The sequence below is a fragment of the Chelon labrosus genome (genome assembly GCF_963514085.1).
Source record: "Chelon labrosus genome assembly, chromosome: 19".
In the NCBI taxonomy this organism is placed as follows: domain Eukaryota; kingdom Metazoa; phylum Chordata; class Actinopteri; order Mugiliformes; family Mugilidae; genus Chelon; species Chelon labrosus.
This window is the reverse complement of record NC_140352.1, coordinates 15,118,400-15,138,479: the sequence shown is the minus strand read 5'-3', so window position 1 is coordinate 15,138,479 and position 20,080 is coordinate 15,118,400. Positions and strand designations below refer to the sequence as shown.

At 42.2% G+C, this 20,080-nt stretch overlaps 1 protein-coding gene across 1 annotated transcript in view; it reads left to right on the top strand.

The window, feature by feature from the left end:
• The window catches only part of cacna1g (calcium channel, voltage-dependent, T type, alpha 1G subunit), a gene marked incomplete at its 5' end in the record, with an annotated part of 270,616 nt that overhangs the window by 96,830 nt on the left and 153,706 nt on the right, over positions 1-20,080 (top strand). Inside the window, 1 exon segment of the mRNA XM_084566892.1 lies at positions 14,131-14,264. Coding sequence (XP_084423018.1) covers positions 14,131-14,264 — 134 coding nt within the window.

Below are 20,080 nucleotides of genomic sequence, written 5' to 3'. Positions count from 1 at the left end.
GAAAATAAATCATCTCAAATCCCCGTTGCAAAACTATAAAAGCATGCACTGATTAGGGCTGATAGACTGATCGAATAAACCAGATTTAATGTGATCGCTTTGTGTTGTGGGAATAATAACTTGTCTCCCCAGGCAACCTCATTCCTCTCCTTCACTTTCCCCTTTGGCTGTAGTGCGGTGAGAAAGTCAAAAGTGTATAGCACAGCGGAGCAGTTTTAGCATTCGACATGCCTCAAATATTAAACCTGGTTACACTTACAAAACATTAAATCCACACTGTAACACAATGCTCAGTTTTCCAAAAGCCATAGAAAGGAATACTTTTCGAAAACCATTTTTGAAATGTTAGAAGTAAGATCACTCATCAGGTTGACTGCTGTGTGATGAAAATCAAGTCGACCTGACATCACTAATAATGAAAACACAGAAGAAAGTAAAGCCTTGCAACAATGAAATCTATATTCTTGCCCAGAAAACATGTGCTGAGAACAGACAGCTCATGTGCTACATACTGTTCTCTGCAGATATGCATAGCCTGTATAAAACAGGCTGCAACTCAGCACCATCAATAGCATTTAATAGCACTCCACAGCATGTTGTAAGATGTGATAGTGTAGTTGGGTTTAAAAAGGCCTTTGAAGCCTTCTCCATGTATTGCAGCTAAACCTTTAATAGCTTTGACAGTGAAATGCACCAGCAAATTGTTGATTTGCAGCCTCCTTCTCTCTGTTACCGCAGGGCATTCGGTGAAGTTGTTAATTGACTGCTGTCGAGAGGACTTGGACCGTTCCTCTGCTAGCGTTAGCGAATGCCTTTTTAGACAAGTGTTTAATGCAGTAGTACTTTTGTTGTATTTCAGGACTGGCATGGCATGGTAGTATGGGCTTCGTCTTTAGTGAAGCATTTCCACACAATTTCTGCTAATTTGCCTCAATTACCCATTGGGCTCCTCCCATGTCTTCCCGGAGGCGTCAGTGTTGTTTTTGTCACCTGGTCAATGACGAGTCAACGGGATGATTGAAGCGTCATGTCACAGCAGTGAAGTCAACAAACTGACTAGTCAGCTAGTCTGTACAATTCGTGTTGTGTTGCAGCATGTTCTTCCTATTAATCTACACTCAGAAACACATAGTGACACACAAAGAACGTGTCTTTATGTTCTTTATGTTATCTTGGACAGTTTATTAAAAAATCAACTAAGAAATCTCTAATTTACAAATGCATTCGTACCCTTGATCTAGTACTCGGTAGAGTTCCTTTAGCAACCGTTAAAGTTTGAAGACTTCTTAGTTTAGTTAGTTAAGTTTTGTCCCATCAGATATAGATTCTGTTTTGTCCTAATCGTGCACCTTTAAATTCAACTGCTACTCACATGCCTTTAACTCAAGAGTGAATTTCTTCTTGGCGCTCTACTGTGAAGGCCTGATTGATGTGCTCTCATGTCTTTGTCATGGCAATCCATGGCACCAATATACAAAGTGCATCTCATTCTTGTAATGATATCAGTTTTTGTAATGATATCCCGCCATATGTTTTCCATCCACGACCCCCCAGAGGAAGTGGTTACAGAAAATGAATGAATGAACGTTTTCCATTAAACCATTGAAATAAAGGTAAACTAGCTAAAAACTGAAGTATGCCATGTAGATGTAGATATCATACTTTTCTCTGATGCTGCCTTGACGTATGGCCAAAATGTGCACACATTCACGATATACAGAAATACTTAAATACTTCCTGTGTGCTCCACATGTGCTGGTGCCTGAGATCCCAGATCAGAGCTGTCCACGTGCCATGCTGGCAGCGCAGCCATGCTAATGACAGGGCTAATGAGGGAGAGCAACCAGGCACCTCCGTGACTTTCCTCTCAGACACGGGCTAAATGAACTCTCATCTCCTGACCCAGCTAATGTCTAGTGCAATAATCACAGACCACTGTGTAGCTGCAGCGCGGGAAGAGAGACGACCCTTGCTCTGAAGCATTATTTACAGTTTGTTTTAATGGAGCTCCACTTGGCTTCAGCTTCGTCACTACACGGCTGCATGATTTCAAGGGTTCAGCTAATTATGAGATGTTATCTAAGCCATCTCCCTTTCCTTCTTAATATTCGTCCTAGTGTTTTAATGGAAATTTACTGGCAAAACCAGATGAAAACCCTTAAGTGATGCATGTAGGTCGAGTGGAGAGTGACAGTGGTTAATTACTGAATCTCCTGTAGGCTACCTCAAACATAATATTTAAGCATTTCCAGAAGTTCTGGAATTATCATAAAGGTAAATAGACTGTAAAATGCTGGCCTGCAGATGGTATTGACTTAAGGTTCAGTGTTTTGTCCAGTGCTGCATATGTACAGGAGGAACCAGGGATTAGACTGTGACTATAGTTTACAAAACCCTCTAACACCTGAACCAAGACTACTGACACAAAGGCATACATGGGAAAAAATCTGTGACCTTCTTGCAGTGTTTATCTCTAATGCCAAACACCAAATAAAAACAGCATTACTGCTGTGTTTTTCTGTGGTGTACCCACTAGTCTAACATTATCTCAGTTGGTAAACAGACCTGGGATGAGGTGTTTGATACAAGGCAGAGAGCATCAGAGAACACTGCAGCTCGGTGTTGAGAAAGCAAGGTTTCAGCAACGACTTAGCCAGCAGAGTGTTTTCAAAGAAATGTCAAACTCTTTCCCTGTAGCTGCTTTAAGGTTAGAGATCGTCTCACTGAAAGATTTCCGTGGAACATGTTCAGCTCTGAACGCTACAGCACACACTTAACCCTCCATCATGTCTGCCCAGCAGCGACAGCACAAAACAATGTCTGCAGAAGGCTAATAAAATCGTATCCTGATTAAATAAAAACTGATTGCCCTGGGTTGCAGCGAGATGCACACAGAGAAGAAGGACGTGACAAAGAAGCAGACAGGTGATGCCAAATAATTTAGAATTCTTGTTGAGATTGAGCTTCAGTCTGAGGCTGCAACATAGAGGCTCTCGGGCCTGTCAGTGTCAGCGTAATATGCGCCTGGAGCCGTGAGAAACCATCACATTATGTGTGTGCGCGTTTGTGTGCGCCATTGCTCCGGCTGCTGTGAATGGCGGTGATTGAGCTGGAAAAGTCACTCTCACAATATTATCTCCCTTTACCTGTGAGGAGTGGATCTCGGCTGAATGGCAGATTACCGTCAGCCTGTCCTATTGTCTTCGCCACATGAGGCGTGCGCTGCCTTCGCCGGCGCGTACAACTGCCTTCCCGCTGTGCATTTGTGTACGCACACGCCACGAGAGAATCTGACCCCGGCAATAATGGCGTTCAGACTTGTGACAAGGTGAAATTAGCATACATAGTGGCCAAGATTTATTTTCGGGAGACAGTGCGGGGAATAGTTTTAATAGAATAGATGGCACCTGTTTTAGCACACTGTACATCTACACCGATCAGGCATAACATTATGACCACCTTCCTGATATTTTGTAGGTCTCCATTGTGCCTCCAACGGTTGTGACTCATCTGGAAATAGACATGGGCCTTCTGAGTGTGTCCTGTGGTGTCTGGCAACAGAATGTTGTTAGTGGGGGCCTTTGGGTTCTATGGGTTGAGAGGAGGGGCCTCTATGGATCAGGCTTGTTCCAGTGCATCCCACAGATACTTGATCAGTTTGGGATCTAGTGAATTTGGAGACCAGGTCAACACCTTGTGCTGTTTTTCGTGTGTTTTTTTTTAGTTGTTCCTAAACCGTTTTTGTGTGTGTGCCTGTGTCAGGCTGCATCCTGCTGGGGATGGCTGCTGCCATCAAGGAGTGTCATTGCTATGGGGTGGGGTTGCCTGGTCTGGTCTAGGTGGGTGGTACATGTCTAAGTAACATCCACACGAATGCCAGGCCCAAACGTTTCCCAGCAGAACATTGCATTGTCACAAGATGGTCAATGTTATTTACTTCTCCTGTCAGTGCTTTTAATGTTGTGGCTGATGGTGTAATTTCTTTCCTAGCTGTCAGGATGCCGTTGAGCTGAGTGCAGGAAAGAACACAGCAGTCTTTAGGGAAATACAGAATTATTTTGTTTTTTTATATATATATTCAAATGGTGATTCATCCCTCTATAAAAGCTTTGAAGATCTGGGATTCAAAGGATAAACGTGTGGGAACCCCTCTATACAGTAATTGCTGTTGTTTCATAGGTATTTCCTGTGAGGAAGATCCTCTCCTGCAGAGCAAGTGTCGTGCTCACATTACTGGCAGCAGCAGGAAGCAGAAGCATAAATCCAAAGTCTGTCGCGAGCTTTGGCCATGAAAGGCTCTGTAGCTGGAAGGACAAAGGAAACGCTATCCAAACAGATTCACGAAGTTCAACAGCAGAACCGCGGGGAAAAGAGACACACTGCATCACTGATCTCTGGGTTCCAAAAATGTTGTGCCACGTTTGAACTGACAAAAGCAGGAAGTTGTACAAAACTCTGTTCTCTACTGTTAGCACAGTTTTCCTCATTGCCACTAATTTGTGCGAATTTGAACACCAGTAGAAGCGTCTTTTATGTTAAGACAAAAAGACAGTTATGATGACAGAGTGATTAAGTCAGCTTACAAGTAAGCCTGGAAGAAGATCCAAAATGGCTGTTTAATAACAGCTAATTTCTGTATTTACTTTTGGCTGTGATTAAGAATGAAATTAAAAGAATAATTCGTGGAACGCTGCATCTCTGTTGTTGCTCTAATGGTACTTCATTATACACTGCTTGGCTCAACTCTCAGTTTTTTACAATCCCTACCAAACCGTTTGCAAAGCTACAGTGACGCATGGCCGCTTTATTGAGAAATGTGCGAGGTTAAAATAAACTGGAATCATCTTTTAATGTCTGATAAACAACTAGATCTGGTAGACTGTAATCCTTCATGTTACCTGTACCTGTAATGCATCCATACCAGCGTAGGTCTTGTATGTTTTTATTCTCACTTCTTTGTGAAATGACCTATTTTTCTACTAAGATTGTTACAAAGATGTTCTTACTAACTTGATGATTTGACAACACAGTAGGTGACTTGAAAGTAGCTTTATCTACCTCCACTGGCACAGTACAGCAGTTCAAGAGTGTATAACGCTGAATGATGGGATTACTTTAAACAACAGAGATTAATCACATCATAAAGTAGCAGCTACAGTTCTAATACCCTGAGTGTTTCATACAAGCAAGTGGAGCGATTCAGTTCCTTTTCCGTTTTTATTAGAGCTGTATGAGCATGTGTCATGACTCAAGTCTGCACATTTTCAACCTAATCACACCTCCAGTCGCTTATAGTAAAATAATCTGTTAAATTAGGCTGCACAGGTGGCAGCCCACTGCTCTGAGTGTACACTGCTGTCTGAATGAATGCACAACAACTATGACAACTAATACAACTACTACAACTAATACTACAACTACAACAGTTACTACAACATAGGGGTTGCACAGACTAGTTGATTAGTCGACTTTACTGCTGAGCTTTAGTAATCATGTCGACTAGTCACTGATCACGTGACAATAACAACATGGACGCCTTCGAGAAGACAGGTGAGGGGTCCAGTGGGTCGTGGCAACAAACAAGCAGCGGATCATCAAGTGTGTGGAAATACTTCATTAACGGTGGATCCCATACTACCGTGACATGCAAAATATGTAAGTCAGTCTTGAAATACTGCAAAAGTTTCACTGCAATGCACTTTCAGCTGAAAAGGCATCCGCTAACGCTAAAAGAGGAACGGTCTAAAATCCACTCAGCTGCAGTCAATTAACAATTTCACCGTGCTGCAGTAACAAACAGAAAGAGGCTGCGAATCAATTTACCGGTGAATTTCATAGTCAAAGTTATTAGACTTTTGCCTGTGAACTGTCAAGTGAAGATAACTTGTCCTAGCAACTTGCGACGTTGTAGTCGATTTGCTGCGGTAATGGCAGCATATTTCTGTGAGTCGAGTCGCACTTTTAGCATGTACATTTCAGTCGACATCTCCCTTAGTAGGTAATCCGTGGCAAAATCCACCCACAATAGTTGACGCTGTTTATGGTGTTGGCGTGGGCTATGGCTGACAGTAGCGCGTGTTCCCTGATTTCCCCATGGGGATGAATAAAGTCCTATCTTATCTTTAAGCTTCAAGCTAGCTTCCGTAGCTTGCTTGTGTGAGGCACTACAAAATGTATTCAGGTCAAGAACATAGATTTCATTGTTGCAAAGCGTTACTGTGTTTTTATGTGTGATGTCATCGACTAGTCGACTCGACTTTAATCACGTGTTAGTCGACTTACCACGTTCTACTAAGACTACAACAACTACATCAACTCCTACAACTACTAGTACAACTACCTCTAGAACAACTACTACTGCTACAACTAGCACTACTACTACTACTACTATTATACTGCAACTGCTACAACTACTACTGCTACTACTGGTATTATCACTACTGTTACCACTACTACTACTATTACTACTAATACTATTACTAATCATGTGGTAATACAACCTGTACTACCACAATTTAAGACTAATATGACAATGTATATTAGAATTCAAGATCACTCCAGTATGTTTTAATTGTTTCACATTGCATGTTTTTTTATTTTTATTATTTCAACATAGAAAATCTGTTTGAGCTATGTTTCAGATGATTACTTTCAAATCGTTGTGTCCAATTTAAGATAAAAACAATAAATAAAATAAAACCTTGACAAACAAAAACCTCCATACTGAAACCGCCACGCTTACTGTAGATGACATAACATCATTCTTGACAGCGCAGCGGAGATTAATTTTAATCGCGTTGGAGGTCAGAGGTCAGGGCGAGCTGCAACACAAACACCACAACACCGGCTGTTCCGTTTGGTGCCTTTGGCAGGCTCGGCGCCTGATGTCATGTGACTTCCTCTCCTGGCACAATAATCTGCGATTGATTGGTGAGTAAATGATTATTTACCCAACGAGGCCTGCACTCGGACGCAGAGCCACATGTTGCCGCTTCGAATCATGCGCAGGAATGTTTCTGATCTGAGGATCTTGATTACTCGTCGAGGGTTGCGGAGAGCTGCGCACTTGGGCGCTGCATTGTATCTAATAACGGCTCCGGAACGTGAGGATTTGTGAGTGAGCCACGTCGAGTCATCAGGGAGTGCTTTAAGTGCACTCAGCATTAGTGATTAAGTGCACTTAACATAAAGGCTGTGTTCAAGAGGTGACGTGAGGGCGTGTAATGTTGGCACTGGCTTGATGCATTGATAACACACAGTACAGCATGCTGTGCTTGCTGATCTCTCGCTCTCTTTGTGTGTGTGTGTGTGTGTGTGACTATGTGAGAAGTAACATGGGCATTCACACACACACACACACACACACACACAGGGGGCTGTTAAGCTGGTATGTGTTGTCACTGTTTAGCCTGGGAGCTTCACACAAGACTGACACACTGTACACGCACGCATGCACAAATGTACTGTACCATTATCCGCGCACTCACACTGTAGCCGAGCACCCAACGAGATACAGTACAGAGACATAATCACAGTAATAGGAGAGCGATACGACTTCCTCTCAAGACGGAGGGAGACGATGGGGGGAGAAAAAGATAAGAGGCAAGATGAGAGAGATTGAAGTCGGTGGCGGACGGCAGGAGGAGGAGGAGGAAGAGGAGGAGAAATGCCAGCAGCTCACATACAGCAGGAATCTCATCCAGATGTTGCTGCAGGGAGACAAGAACAGAGAGCAGATAAGAAAGACAGAAGGCAATAGGATGAGAATGGAATAAAAAATGGGGGACTGTACTATAGATGAGTTAGTCTGAGACGGCAGCCTCTGTCTCCAGTGAAGTCTGTCTTTGGTGTTCACTAAACATACTGCGAATGTATCATCTTCTTCTGTCTGAATTCGGTCCATGCGCTGCCTTGGTCTCAAAAGCAAAGCATTGCATTGTGGGATCAAATGTACTGTAAAAGCCGTGTCCATGCTACGGACACTGTGCGGTTAACTGGCTCAACAGATGTATTATGAGCACATTTAGATAATAATGTGGGTAATGTGTTTACGTTTTGTTAATTAATTGTCGCTTAATAGCGATTAATCCCGTACTCGTAGTTTGAGGTATGAAGCGTTCTCGTTTTAAACTGTCTGTGTCTGGTAAGCCTTTGCAGGGCCCGTCTGGTGCACAGGAAGTGAAGGCTTTTCCATATCTGGCAGCGGCAACGGTGGTTTGTTTGGAATAAATATAGAAGGATGAGGAGTGTTGCATACCACCTACGCAAAATCAAAGGGCTTTACAGCCCAGCCAGCGCCGTTTCATTGACAAATGATCTCTCAGAGATGCAGGGCAGAGCCACCATAGCAAAGAACCAAACAGGAAACAGAAACACGTGTTAAGCCCGAAAGAAAAGCTGGCCCCTGTAAAAGCTTTTGGAGTCGTCATATGTCCGTTAAAAGGTTCATTTCGCCAAAGAATGCTCCGTTGCGATTCATTTTATTATCTGGTTCACTTTAACGTCAACAGCAGATTCAACCATCTTTGTTTCTTTGAGTGTTTTAGATTGGAATGTCTCATCTTGAAGTCTCCCGCTGTAGTTTGTTTGGCTTATTTCACAATTTAGTAGCTGTCACAGAGAATGAAAGCCTGCCTGAACCAGTATTAGACTGGATAATGTAACGTAATTAACTTTTTAGTTTGTTTTCTCATAATGTGACAGTCTTGTTATTATATGTAGACATTTCAAAAGGTTTGCAGTAAAAAAAAAAACAAAAAAAACTTCAAATCCAGTTGGTTTAAAATATTCTGTCTTTCTGTAAGAATCTTCACGGGAAGAAAATGCAGTTTAGGGAAGATATTAGGGAGTGTGTGAGCAGTGAGCCGTTCAGCACAGGTCACTGGTGTCTATTCCCTCAGGGGCAGACGTGTGTGATTGTGTGTGTGCTTGTGTGTACGTGTTTCTCTGGTGTCCTCGTGGACGGACAGCCAGCGAACCGCGGTGACACAAGACACACAGAGCAACACACACACACACACACACACACACACATTTTCATTTCAGTAAATACTCAGCTTGATAGGAAGCCTCTGGGAGGCTTGCATCCTAGCTGCTGATTGATGCAACGTCCGCGCTGTTCATCAAATCTAATCTATGCGCATCAGCATCGCGCAACACGTTTCTACGCTCCACTGATGTGTGATACAAGGTTCAGGAAATCGATATCCTGATTACAGAGCCTGCGTTACCATGTGCTGCTCCACCAGTGTGCTCCCGTAGGAACGCCTGAGGCCAGCATGTCCTGTTGAGTTCAATAAATTCACAGTCCCAGTTGTATATAGAGATTGTGTGTGTGTGTATGGAGCAAGTACAGTAGGAAAGGTTGAGTTTGTTTGACATCAGATCTGTGTCAATTTATACGGTCCCCGAAGGCTTGGTCACCTACGGGTTACAGTACGCATGAGTACTGCGCTTGAGCTTGTGTACTGTCTTCATGTGTGAGTGTGTTTGAAGTTGTGTGTGTGACAGCAAAGATACTGTCCCCATCACCCGGAGTCTTAAAGGGGTTTCTTATGTGATGGTCTCTGCAGGCACGCAGGCTTTAGCTAATGCAAAATAGATGAGTAATTACTTCCCAGCAGAGACAAGAGAAATGGCTCCTTCTTGAACCAAAGGAGAGGAGAGATAGAATGACGGGATATGAGACGAGAAAGCGTTGCAGTCATTTAGTGCTCAGCATGGTGGTAAAAAGCCCCTATCTATTTCACACAACGCTTGTTTTTGCTCAGTTGGGCATCTCGGGTTCTAACATCTGTCGATAGCGGGGCGTTCTTGTTAGTTTTCCATTAGATTGCTGTTCCTTTGTTATCTATCTCTGGTACAATGTGCAAAGCATTCTTTGAAGAGCTGACCACTAACAGGAGCATAATGAGGAGAAACCCTTGACACCTTCAACCAAAGGTCATCCAACTGACTGTAGTGCCCTACGTGTCGAACTGAACGTTTGACCTGAATGTAGTGTTAAATACACAGGATTTGGTTCCCCAGAGCAGTGGTTTTGACATCCAGAGCCTTCCAACAAACACATTTTATACCTCGTTACACTGTATTCTTTGGTGTGGTGAAGAAACGTGGTGAAGTTCTTGGCTGTCAGTGCCGACTGGTTGTCCTGGATTGTATCTGCAATGCAGCAAATTTTAAGACAATTTGAGGCCAAATTCTCGAAGCGTGACTGTTGCTACATCCAAAGCCTGCAAAACAACTAACCAGGAAACTCCTGGAAATAACTTGAAATCAGGTTTGGGGTAAGAGAAACACACACGCGCCAACACATGAAAGCACAACCGTAGAGGTGCAAGGAAAAGTTTGTGTGACTTGGGCAAAGAAGAAAGCTGTTCAGAGTTTGACTTGCCTTGTTACTTAATTTTTTTATTATACCACTAAATTGATATCATGTAGTCAGATGTAGATTGAGATTTTAGTGACGCATACTTATGCAGTATGACATGTAATGTCACATGATTGTTGTTAATGGTTTAAACTCACCTACAGTGCAGTATCCTTTTAACTGTACCACTTGACCGCTGTTTGCTAGGAGTGAGTGGACTACTGATGATCAAATGTTTAGGATAGCATTAAGTGATAACTCTGCCTCACTCAAAAAGTCCGCCATCATAGCAAGAGTTTAGATGTCATGGTCACTGAAGCCCCATTCAGACCTTGCATTAATATCCGTCCTGGGCAATCTGATCACAAGTGACCTAGCCTAAAGTACGGGTGTGACCACACGCAGGACGCATTGATGGTGCATTTGAGGCTGTGGTATATGACCTTACTCCTTCGGTAGTGTGAACACACAGCTTGTCCTGGGTCAAATTATAGACCACCTAATCAGTAAGGATATTCTTGCATAAGTGGCGTTTTCCACAAGAAAACACACAATCACCATTATAATTGATGTCCAGAAAAGGAAAAAGTGAACATCTGTTAACGGTTCGGATACAGTGGTAGATAGAGTTCCATTAGAGACAGCAGCTGTTGGAATATTCTATACCGCCCAAATAATGTGGGTATTTATTTGCATACAGTGCGCAAAACTGAGATTGGATCTCAAGCGCTGGCTGGAGATGCATTTTAATGCCAGGTGTGACCACAGATACTTAAAGCTGGCCAGTTGTGATCGGCCTGCCCCGGACAGATGTTAATGCAAGAATGAATAGCGCTTTCATTCAACCCTTTATCCCTGAGGCAACCTACAATCTGAGGAACTAAACCTCTGTCCATATATACGGGTATTGTCTCTCATTGCTTTGTAGCTGACGCTTGGTTGCTATTGGATGTTCCAGGCTCTGGTTGCCTAGGAGTAAAACAAGTAAAACCTACAAATATTGCTAGTCTATGAAATGACAAAGGTCTTCTTGTCGTCACTGCTCTCTATTTGAAACATACCATACCATGACTTGACGTGACATACCAAGCATGCATGGTCATTGTCAAATCAATTACATTGCCTCTGAGTTGAGATTAGATCTTTTTAGGTTTTTCATTGGCACAAATGAATTCCAGGAACATTTCTTGATCTCTTGTTGCCACAACACTGCTAGCCTCTTCATGTGTATAGCTGAGTGAAATGGTCCAAAGGCAACACATGAAACTTGTGCAATGTGCCTGAAATTAAGGTAGCATTGTTGTATTACATGTGTTTATGGCAAAATTTCAAACAATTGCACCATGACAATGTGTAACATCCACATCGTCGTATCATGTGTAACGTGTTATGGCCGATGCGGTGCTTTGCATAAAGAAGTCGGTTCCAGCTTCCAGACAGTCCAGATTAAATTTAGATCAAACACATTGTTTTTTTTCTCTTCTGCCTTTTCTTTTGGGAGATTATGCATCACTGAACATTCTGCTCTGAGGCTCTTCTGCTTCTTTGGAGTCAATGAATGGTGTGTTAAACATCTGGAGTCATGTATGGTCAGTATTAGGGAGTTAACCTCGGGCAGCTGTTTGCTCAGCATCCCAGCTGTCTGATAGGTTGTAAGCCCTGGAAAGGGCAGTGCAACGCCATGTGTTGAGTAGAATCTTTCTAGCTTTGTTTTTTTTTTATACCAGAATACATGAATGCTCTTAAAAGATGGGACAGGATGAGAATTTTGAAGTTGTGAACCCTCTCTCACACTCAAGCATTCCCGTGTGAACCTCTACATTTTTCTGACAGTGAACTTTAGAGCAGCGAGAGGCTAGCTTCTCCTTAAGCTAACAGGGTTTGATATATTTATCCATTTCTCTGTTCATGTTAGGATGACTCATCTATCAGTGGGTGTCCTGTGCCTTGATCTCCTTCCAGAAATTTTCTCCTATTTTCCTTTGAGCTCCTTTCTTTTCCCGTCCTCGTCTCTGGCTCCCCTCCTTCCGCATTTCTTCATTTATTTATTGATTCTCATATTTCATGCATTAAGGTTATCTTCTTTTAATTCCTGTCCAACTCGTGTCCTCATTCCTGCCCTTGTTTTTAATCTTCAGTCCGGTCTGATAATGATTTGGGGGGCTCTGGCTCAGTCAGGCAGCTAGACAGACAGTAATGAGGGCAGGAATACTGATTAGTGCAATGAGCGGTTTGTTCCAGGTTATTACATTATATACTCGGGATTACAAGCCATTTGTAACTTGGGTTTCTGTTAACACAGCAAGGTGCAAAATCCCTCATTAGGCCCGAGGTCATTTATAGACATCGAGCATCTGGCTTGCTGAAGTGTCCTTTAGCAAAATGCTGAATATTTTGCAGCTGCGAGGAGGCTGTTATCTCTCTTCCCTTTCCCCACTCACAGGGAGCCTGACCTCCTGATGATAGGGCAAAAGAGGATTCCACTGCAGGAATTAATAAAAGATCACACTGCTGTCAAGGGCTCTCAGTGGGATATTTTTAAACATCAAATATATTGTATGACTAATATCAGCGCCCGAGTCTGATGCAGATGTTGGCCAGAAAAAAATAAGTAAAAGGAACTTTTGGAGATTTCTGCTCATGATCTTGGTCAGCAGATCGAGTTCCTTCAGTTGTCATGAAGATGGTTCAGTTGTGACACAGTTACACAAGCAAGTTGCCACTTCGGTTTAGATTAAAATATTTCCGTAACTTTTAACGGATTTTGAACGGCTTTAAATTTTCAACCGACATTCATGGTCCCCACAAGATGAAACCTGCTGATATTAGAGGTCCTTTACAATTCATGTAGTTGTTGTGAAATATGTGAAATATCTCAAACATTTACGAAATGTGGAGAAAACAATTGTGCAGACGTTCATGGTCCCCACAGGATAAAAACTCCTGACACTGTACATCCCTAGACTTTCATCTAGTGCCACGTGATGTCCAGTGTTATGTTTGTTCCAGCCAAATATCTCAAATATTTACTAAATAATTTGAAAAGAAAATGTCCAGATGTTCATGGTCCCCATAGGATGAAAGCAGCATTGGAGATCCACAGACTTTCATCTAGTGCCACATGATGTTCAAAGTTATGTTTGTTCCAGTGAAACATTGCAGACATTTACTAAATCATTTGGAGCAATGTTTGGTGCATGCATTCATGGTCCCCACTGGCCGAAAGCTACGGATCCCCAGACCTTGATTTAGTGCCACTTGATGTTCAACATTGTCACAACAGCCACAACAACGAATGAACTGCTATCATATCATCACATATATCTTGACATATTCATACTCCCTGTAGAATGAATTGTGATTAAAAGGTTAAATGTTCAGTTTTACCAAATGGCATATGTTAGCATGCTAACATGCTAAACTAATATGGTAACGATAATACAGTACCGTATCATGTTAGCCTTCCCATTGTGAGCGTGTAAGCATGCTAATCTAAGCAGTTAGCCTCATACAATGAATTTGTATTGGTTCGATATACATGAGCATAAAAGGAGCAATATAAAATATACAAAATACACAAAGAACATGTAAAAAGTCTGGATTTAAATAAAGAGAGATTGTGTGTGGTACTTCTGTTACGTACTGTATATTGACTTATAAGGGTGGATGAAAGTCAAAATACATACTTTACAACAGTTTGTCAAGAGCAACCTTCTTCACACAGTCATACTCATGTGTTTTGCCGTTCTTCCTCTACGCAGGACTTTGATGACTTCATCTTTGCATTCTTCGCCATTGAGATGGTGATCAAGATGGTGGCTCTGGGGATTTTCGGCAAGAAGTGTTACCTCGGGGACACGTGGAACCGCTTGGACTTCTTCATAGTACTGGCTGGGTGAGTTACACGAGTACACGCACAGACACAAACACAAACACGCAGGTGGCCAAGCATGACCGTGCATAAACACTTGGGGCTTGCACAGGAAGCAGTGTACTGGACGCGCTTGCAGCAGTATCTGAGCCGCAATCAATCTGCAAGCTGGGATCTGGGAGAGTGGTGACAGATGCACAAAGCAAGGACGGAATATAAAGTGTAAATAAAATAGATGTTTCAAGCTTCTAAATGTAACGGTGTTCCCGGAGGGCAGCGAGCTGCGGGGGTGAAGATCAAACGGTGGATCTGAAGCATGAACTTTGTAAAAACCAGCCTTCTAAGCAACATCAGGCTTCGTCCCTGTGGGCTCAACCACGTTTGTCATTAAATAATTTACCCTAAATGCCCCGTTATAGCATTTTAAGCAGAAATTGGTAGCAAGCATGCTCTTAAGTGCTCTGAATCTATCAAAACTAATGGAGAGTGTGAGATCGGAGTGTGAGATGATTGCGTACATTTGTTTTAACTTTAAACTTACTCTGCACTTACGTGTCGGTTCTTGCTCGCTATAACTCTAAATTATTTGCAGATTTGATGCATTTTGTCCTCGACTTCAACCACATGCATGTGTGCTGTTCCAAAGGCTGTTCATGCATACGCAGCTTACAGTGTTTCAACAGAAATCTTTACGGATGCACTCATACTAACAGACTGGTAATATGGTATGTATATAGTATACATTATGAATACATTAGGCATTTAAACTGACACGCATACACACACCCACTGTAATTTGATTAAACATGTTACAGAACATAGCCTGCTGGTTTTGGTCTGACATTTTCATCACACTACATCCCCCGCTGGGTTTTAATGCCATCCTTCTGCCACAGCTTCTGTTGTCCATCAGTGGGAACGAGACACATTTCCTTCTGTGTGTGTGTGTGCGTGTGCGTGCATGGCTAAGTGTGTGCAGTGTCCTTCAGGAGCAGATATGAGATACATTTCACCTCTTTTTTTTTTTTTTTTTTACCTGTAACACGCTTGTATGTATAACACAAAATAAAGAGAGATAAATGATCCCCTTTAGTTTAAAGTGAGCGACTGTTTCCACCGTGGAAGGTCTCGTTCAGTCCATTTTCTCCACCTGCGTTATATCTGAGTGGAAACCTTTTAGGATTATAGGTGGAAGCTGCTTCACTGCTGCTCAGGGAACTACGGGTCGTGTGCCAGAGTACTATGAGGAACCTAATGGGAAATACCTCAATATTCAGGCACTTATCCACTGGGCGATTAGAAGGTCAATAAAGGTTAATTTACAGCAACAGCTATGTTGGGGAGACACTGCCGCAGTGCAGCGTAGCATAGAGCATAAAATAGAATTAGCATTCACGAACATGTTGATGTGTATAATTTCATAATAAAAAAAAACAGCGTTGGACTTGGTGCTGGTTCGATTCCAGCTTTCTGCTGCATGTCCCAGTGTTTTCCACAAGATTTCATGAGACCCTGACCTCTGTTTTTTTTTTTTTTTTTTTTTGTGGTGGGGGGTCTACGTCTTAATAATAGCCCCTAAACATGATGCTATCCAAACTATTAAAAACTATTTACAGTAAATGGCACATCAAATAAGAGCATGCGGTTTGTATCAGTCCCTTTTTACCGCCTGTGATAACACTGTTATTGGATTTAGCGACAAATAGCGGCATCCTGTGCAGTTAATGTACACAAATACTAAACATAAGCTGTTGAGACATGGCATTCTATGGACAAATGTATGTACGATTGAATAAAGTATCAGCGAATAACACGTATTTTAAGAAAACGGTCGAATTTCAATCTTTGCTAGCTAGCGCTTGTAAAATTAAGCTAGTTCACGTAACGTCTGTCGTTTACTTAAACTCTCTTCAAATAATTGTAAATGAGATGAGCTGCTTTCAAGAGCAATAGAAAAAAGAACGTTGTTTGAAACGTGCAAAAATATTTCAGTTGCGTTATGAGACCACGGCGTAGTAAATTAGACCCTGGCGGACCGCCATAGTATTAACATTGTATGGGAAACACTGGTCCCCTCTCACTCACCCGATTACTGTCTTTCTCCATTGAAGACTTTGCAATGAAGGCCCAAAAAGGCTCCAAAAAAAACCCCTCAAAAAAGAATATCACAAAGAAAAACTGTTTTATAACACGCAATCAGTGTTTCACGTTTTTGAATAATGTAAACATTTGCTGTTGAGTAGTTTACAGGAGTGTTATATTTCCAGGATCTCATATCTGAAGCATGAGTAGGAAACATAACTGAATAAACTTTGAAAATGAATAAAAATTTACGTGTGATATAAATGTAATTTTCTTAATTGTGAAAAGTAAATATGTGAAATAAAGGCATTTACCAGAAACTAACACAATTGCCCTCCTAACCACATTTCAGTCTAAATGGAATAAGTGAAGTGGAGCAGCTTACATTAAAGAAATGTGCAGTTCAAAAAGCGCAGTACTCATGTACATGGACACACTTTTCTTTAGATTGTTTGTCCAGTAGTCTGCATTTCCTGTACAATGCAACAGTGACGCCTTGGTATCACAAAGAGCCAGTCGCTGTTATCACACCCTCCTCACTTTTGCTCAGCATTTTTTCGTTGTCACGCTTTACTCTGCTTTACTTTACTGTAATAACCGTGGAGAAAAGTCGCAAAAATAATCTATGAAAAAGCCTGACATTCGCTGAGAGTATGCGTCTGTACCAGACCATGCACAATATGGAACGTTGCAGAAAACATGTCAAAGAAATGGGAGTCTATTTCTGTGTCTTTGTACGGTCTGTGTATGTTGGCTTGCATCAGACGGCGGTGTAGGTGGTGCGCATTTGTTAATATGTTCTGGTGTTTTTAATGGGTTATACTATTCTGAACAAATTAAAAAAGAAAAAAAATCTCATCTGCACAGAGAGCCCCAGACATAGAGAGACAATGGTAACCAAGGCAACGGCTAGTTGTCGAGCATTTGATATATCCTGGCAACAGTTGTTAAGTCTGCGGAGGAAGGGTCTGATGAACTGTTTGTTTCTCTCCAAGACGATAATTACGGCTAAGCTGCTTTTTCAGCAGGTCGGAGCGCTCTCCTCCTAATCACCTCTCTGTCAGGAGGGAGTGATGGAGGGAGCAGGTGGAGTGTGTGTGTGAGAGAAAGAGAGAGAGAAAGATGTGCACAGAAAGAGTTCTTGGCTTGTGATCAGTGGAGGCAGTGCAGGATAAATGTTGTGCTTGATAGATTTTCGGAGTTTTCTGCTTTGCACAAAATAAAGTTTTCATCAGTTTCCCGCTGCTATACTGCGATCTATACGAAAACTCACAGTTGATGGATGACAGTTTAATTTCACAGAAATGTTTTGCAATCGCATCATCGGAAATCCCTTCACGGCGCGTTTCCAACCCCGGCACGGCTCCAGTGTTGAGTTTAGAAGACTTTAGATCCGGCTGCGCAATGACTTCAGGTGACCTGTGTAAAAAGAGGAAATTTGCCACTATTTGTGTGGCTAACCAGTTGGTGTTGACAGTAATTGCAGTTTATTGTAGCAATAAATTCCTCCGTGCTTGCTTCACAGAGAAAGCTGAGTTTATTGAAGTATCCTGCTCCACACTTCCACTTACGAAAATAAAAGCGGATCATTAGTTAAGCTGTCACTGGGCGAGAGGCGGGGTACACCCTGGACAGGTCGCCAGTCTATCGCAGGGCTAACACACAGAGACAGACCGCTTGGCCACTTTAGAATCGCCAATGAACCTAACAAGTATGTCTTTAGACGGCGGGAGGAAGCCGTAGTACCCGGAGAGAACCCATGCAGACACAGGGAGAACATGCAAACTCCACACAGAAAGGGCCCAGTAAAAACAAGAGTGGTTCACTGCATCAGAACAAAGTAAGCAAACTAACTTCAAGACCCATCTCAGGAGTCAGGTGCAGATTGGATGACCTGTTAAGAGAGTGTTTTCATTTATTTATGAATTTATTCATTGACTGGTGCAGTGGATCCCCAATCGATATCTGACTGAGTCTAAATAGCAGAGTGCAGCTTACTGAAGCAGACAGGCTACCCTATCCATAGCGCATCAGTCCGGCTTTACGCCACGTCTGGGGCTGAAATTCCTCCCGGAGAAAGAGAACGTATAGGAGGAGGAGGAGTGGTGGCGTGAGGAAGGGTAATAGGTTGAGAGAGGAGCTGAGGCAGCCGGATCGATAGCTTCGTCGGACTCCCTCAATATTTAGTGTGATGTTTGAGGAGGGTCGCCATGATAAAAATACTGACGTTGATTGTATTTTGCTGCACAAATTATGCTATTCACATAGAGTATGAAAAACTTACACCTAGCAACAGAACAAAGCCATTTTCTTAAGATGAAACACCCCGTATAAGCATTTTCTTCTGCGATGCAAACCTTTAATCATCTCCCGCAGCACAGTGAAATAATTGCTGCCATTATAGCATATGCAGGATCAACATGCTGGCAATACATGAAATCACTCCTTTCATCCAGAACCAGTAATCCACCACTTTTCTCTTCTAGTAAAGTGATCATCACAGCCACAAATACTGTACCTCCTGTTCGTTTGTCGAGTTGATTGGTCTCTTGATAATCTAAACCTGGTTGCTCGTATTTTAAATATATCGTTAAGTATATCGCTTAATTTCTTCCAATCATTTTGTTGATTTTTAACAGTGAAATTTGTCTTTTTGAAGTGCTCTAGGGTGCTTTCACACCTATTGCATTTAACCTTGGTTCGGTTTGTGGTCACTGGGAAATTGAGACAAAGCATTTGAGCCAAGTCCTGAAAACATCCTCATTTTTATAGGATTTTAGGAAATAATCAAATAGAAAAATTGGGAAAATGGAGCATTAGCAGTAAGCGTGGCTACTGGCATTTATTTTTGTTCTATTGTTCATTTTGATCAAGGCTCAGTGCTACATATACATGTATATAGGTGCAGTGTAATTATAAGTTAGTTATATATCGGTTCTGTGGGTAACCTGTGTTCACCTGAGACCACCCTCTCTAACCAGGCTCAGCTTGATTCATTTGTACCGGAACAGAGTTTGATTGCTGAGTTCACACCGGCTCAACCGACCTGGGGTGGAAACGTTCCCAATTCCGGAACAACAATATAGGTGTGAAAGCCCCTATATTGACAGAAAAGACATGTTAAAAACCAACATTTGAACTAAACACATGCACACAGTGCGACTGATACTGTCAGGGAGGTTTTTCCTTTTGCTGTAATTGAGAAATGGCGTACGAGTAATGCGGCAAGTCATGCTACGAGTTATCATTGCGCGTTAAATGTGTTGAATGAAGAAGAACCCCTGAGCTAGACCTGGCGGACTTGAAGTTCATAGAGATGTGGAGAAATGTGGTTAAGGATGTGAGCTATATTTACAAAGTTCCAGGATGTCACGTTTGTCGCCCAAGTATCCACGGGCTGCCACCAAGTTCTGACTAATGGTGAAACAATTTACCGTTAACCAAAAATATTCATTTCCAGAACCCAGAGTGCGAAACTGTACGTTTGCGTCGTTGTGAGGATGCAGGAGAGATCAGGAGGATGGTATTCACCCCCTGTGGACCGTACATAGTTGGTTAGAACTACTTGACCAAAGTTGTGGTCCAAGCCACCATGGGGCTGCCAGCAAACATGTTCAGACAATCAAGAAAGAAGGAACAGAGTCATGTAACAGAAACGTTGTTCTCTGTCTTGAATTATTTGCTGATCGCTCACATTTTTCTCTGAACCTCCATTAAGACTCTCACATGTCCCCTACATTTAGCAAAGGCACAACTGA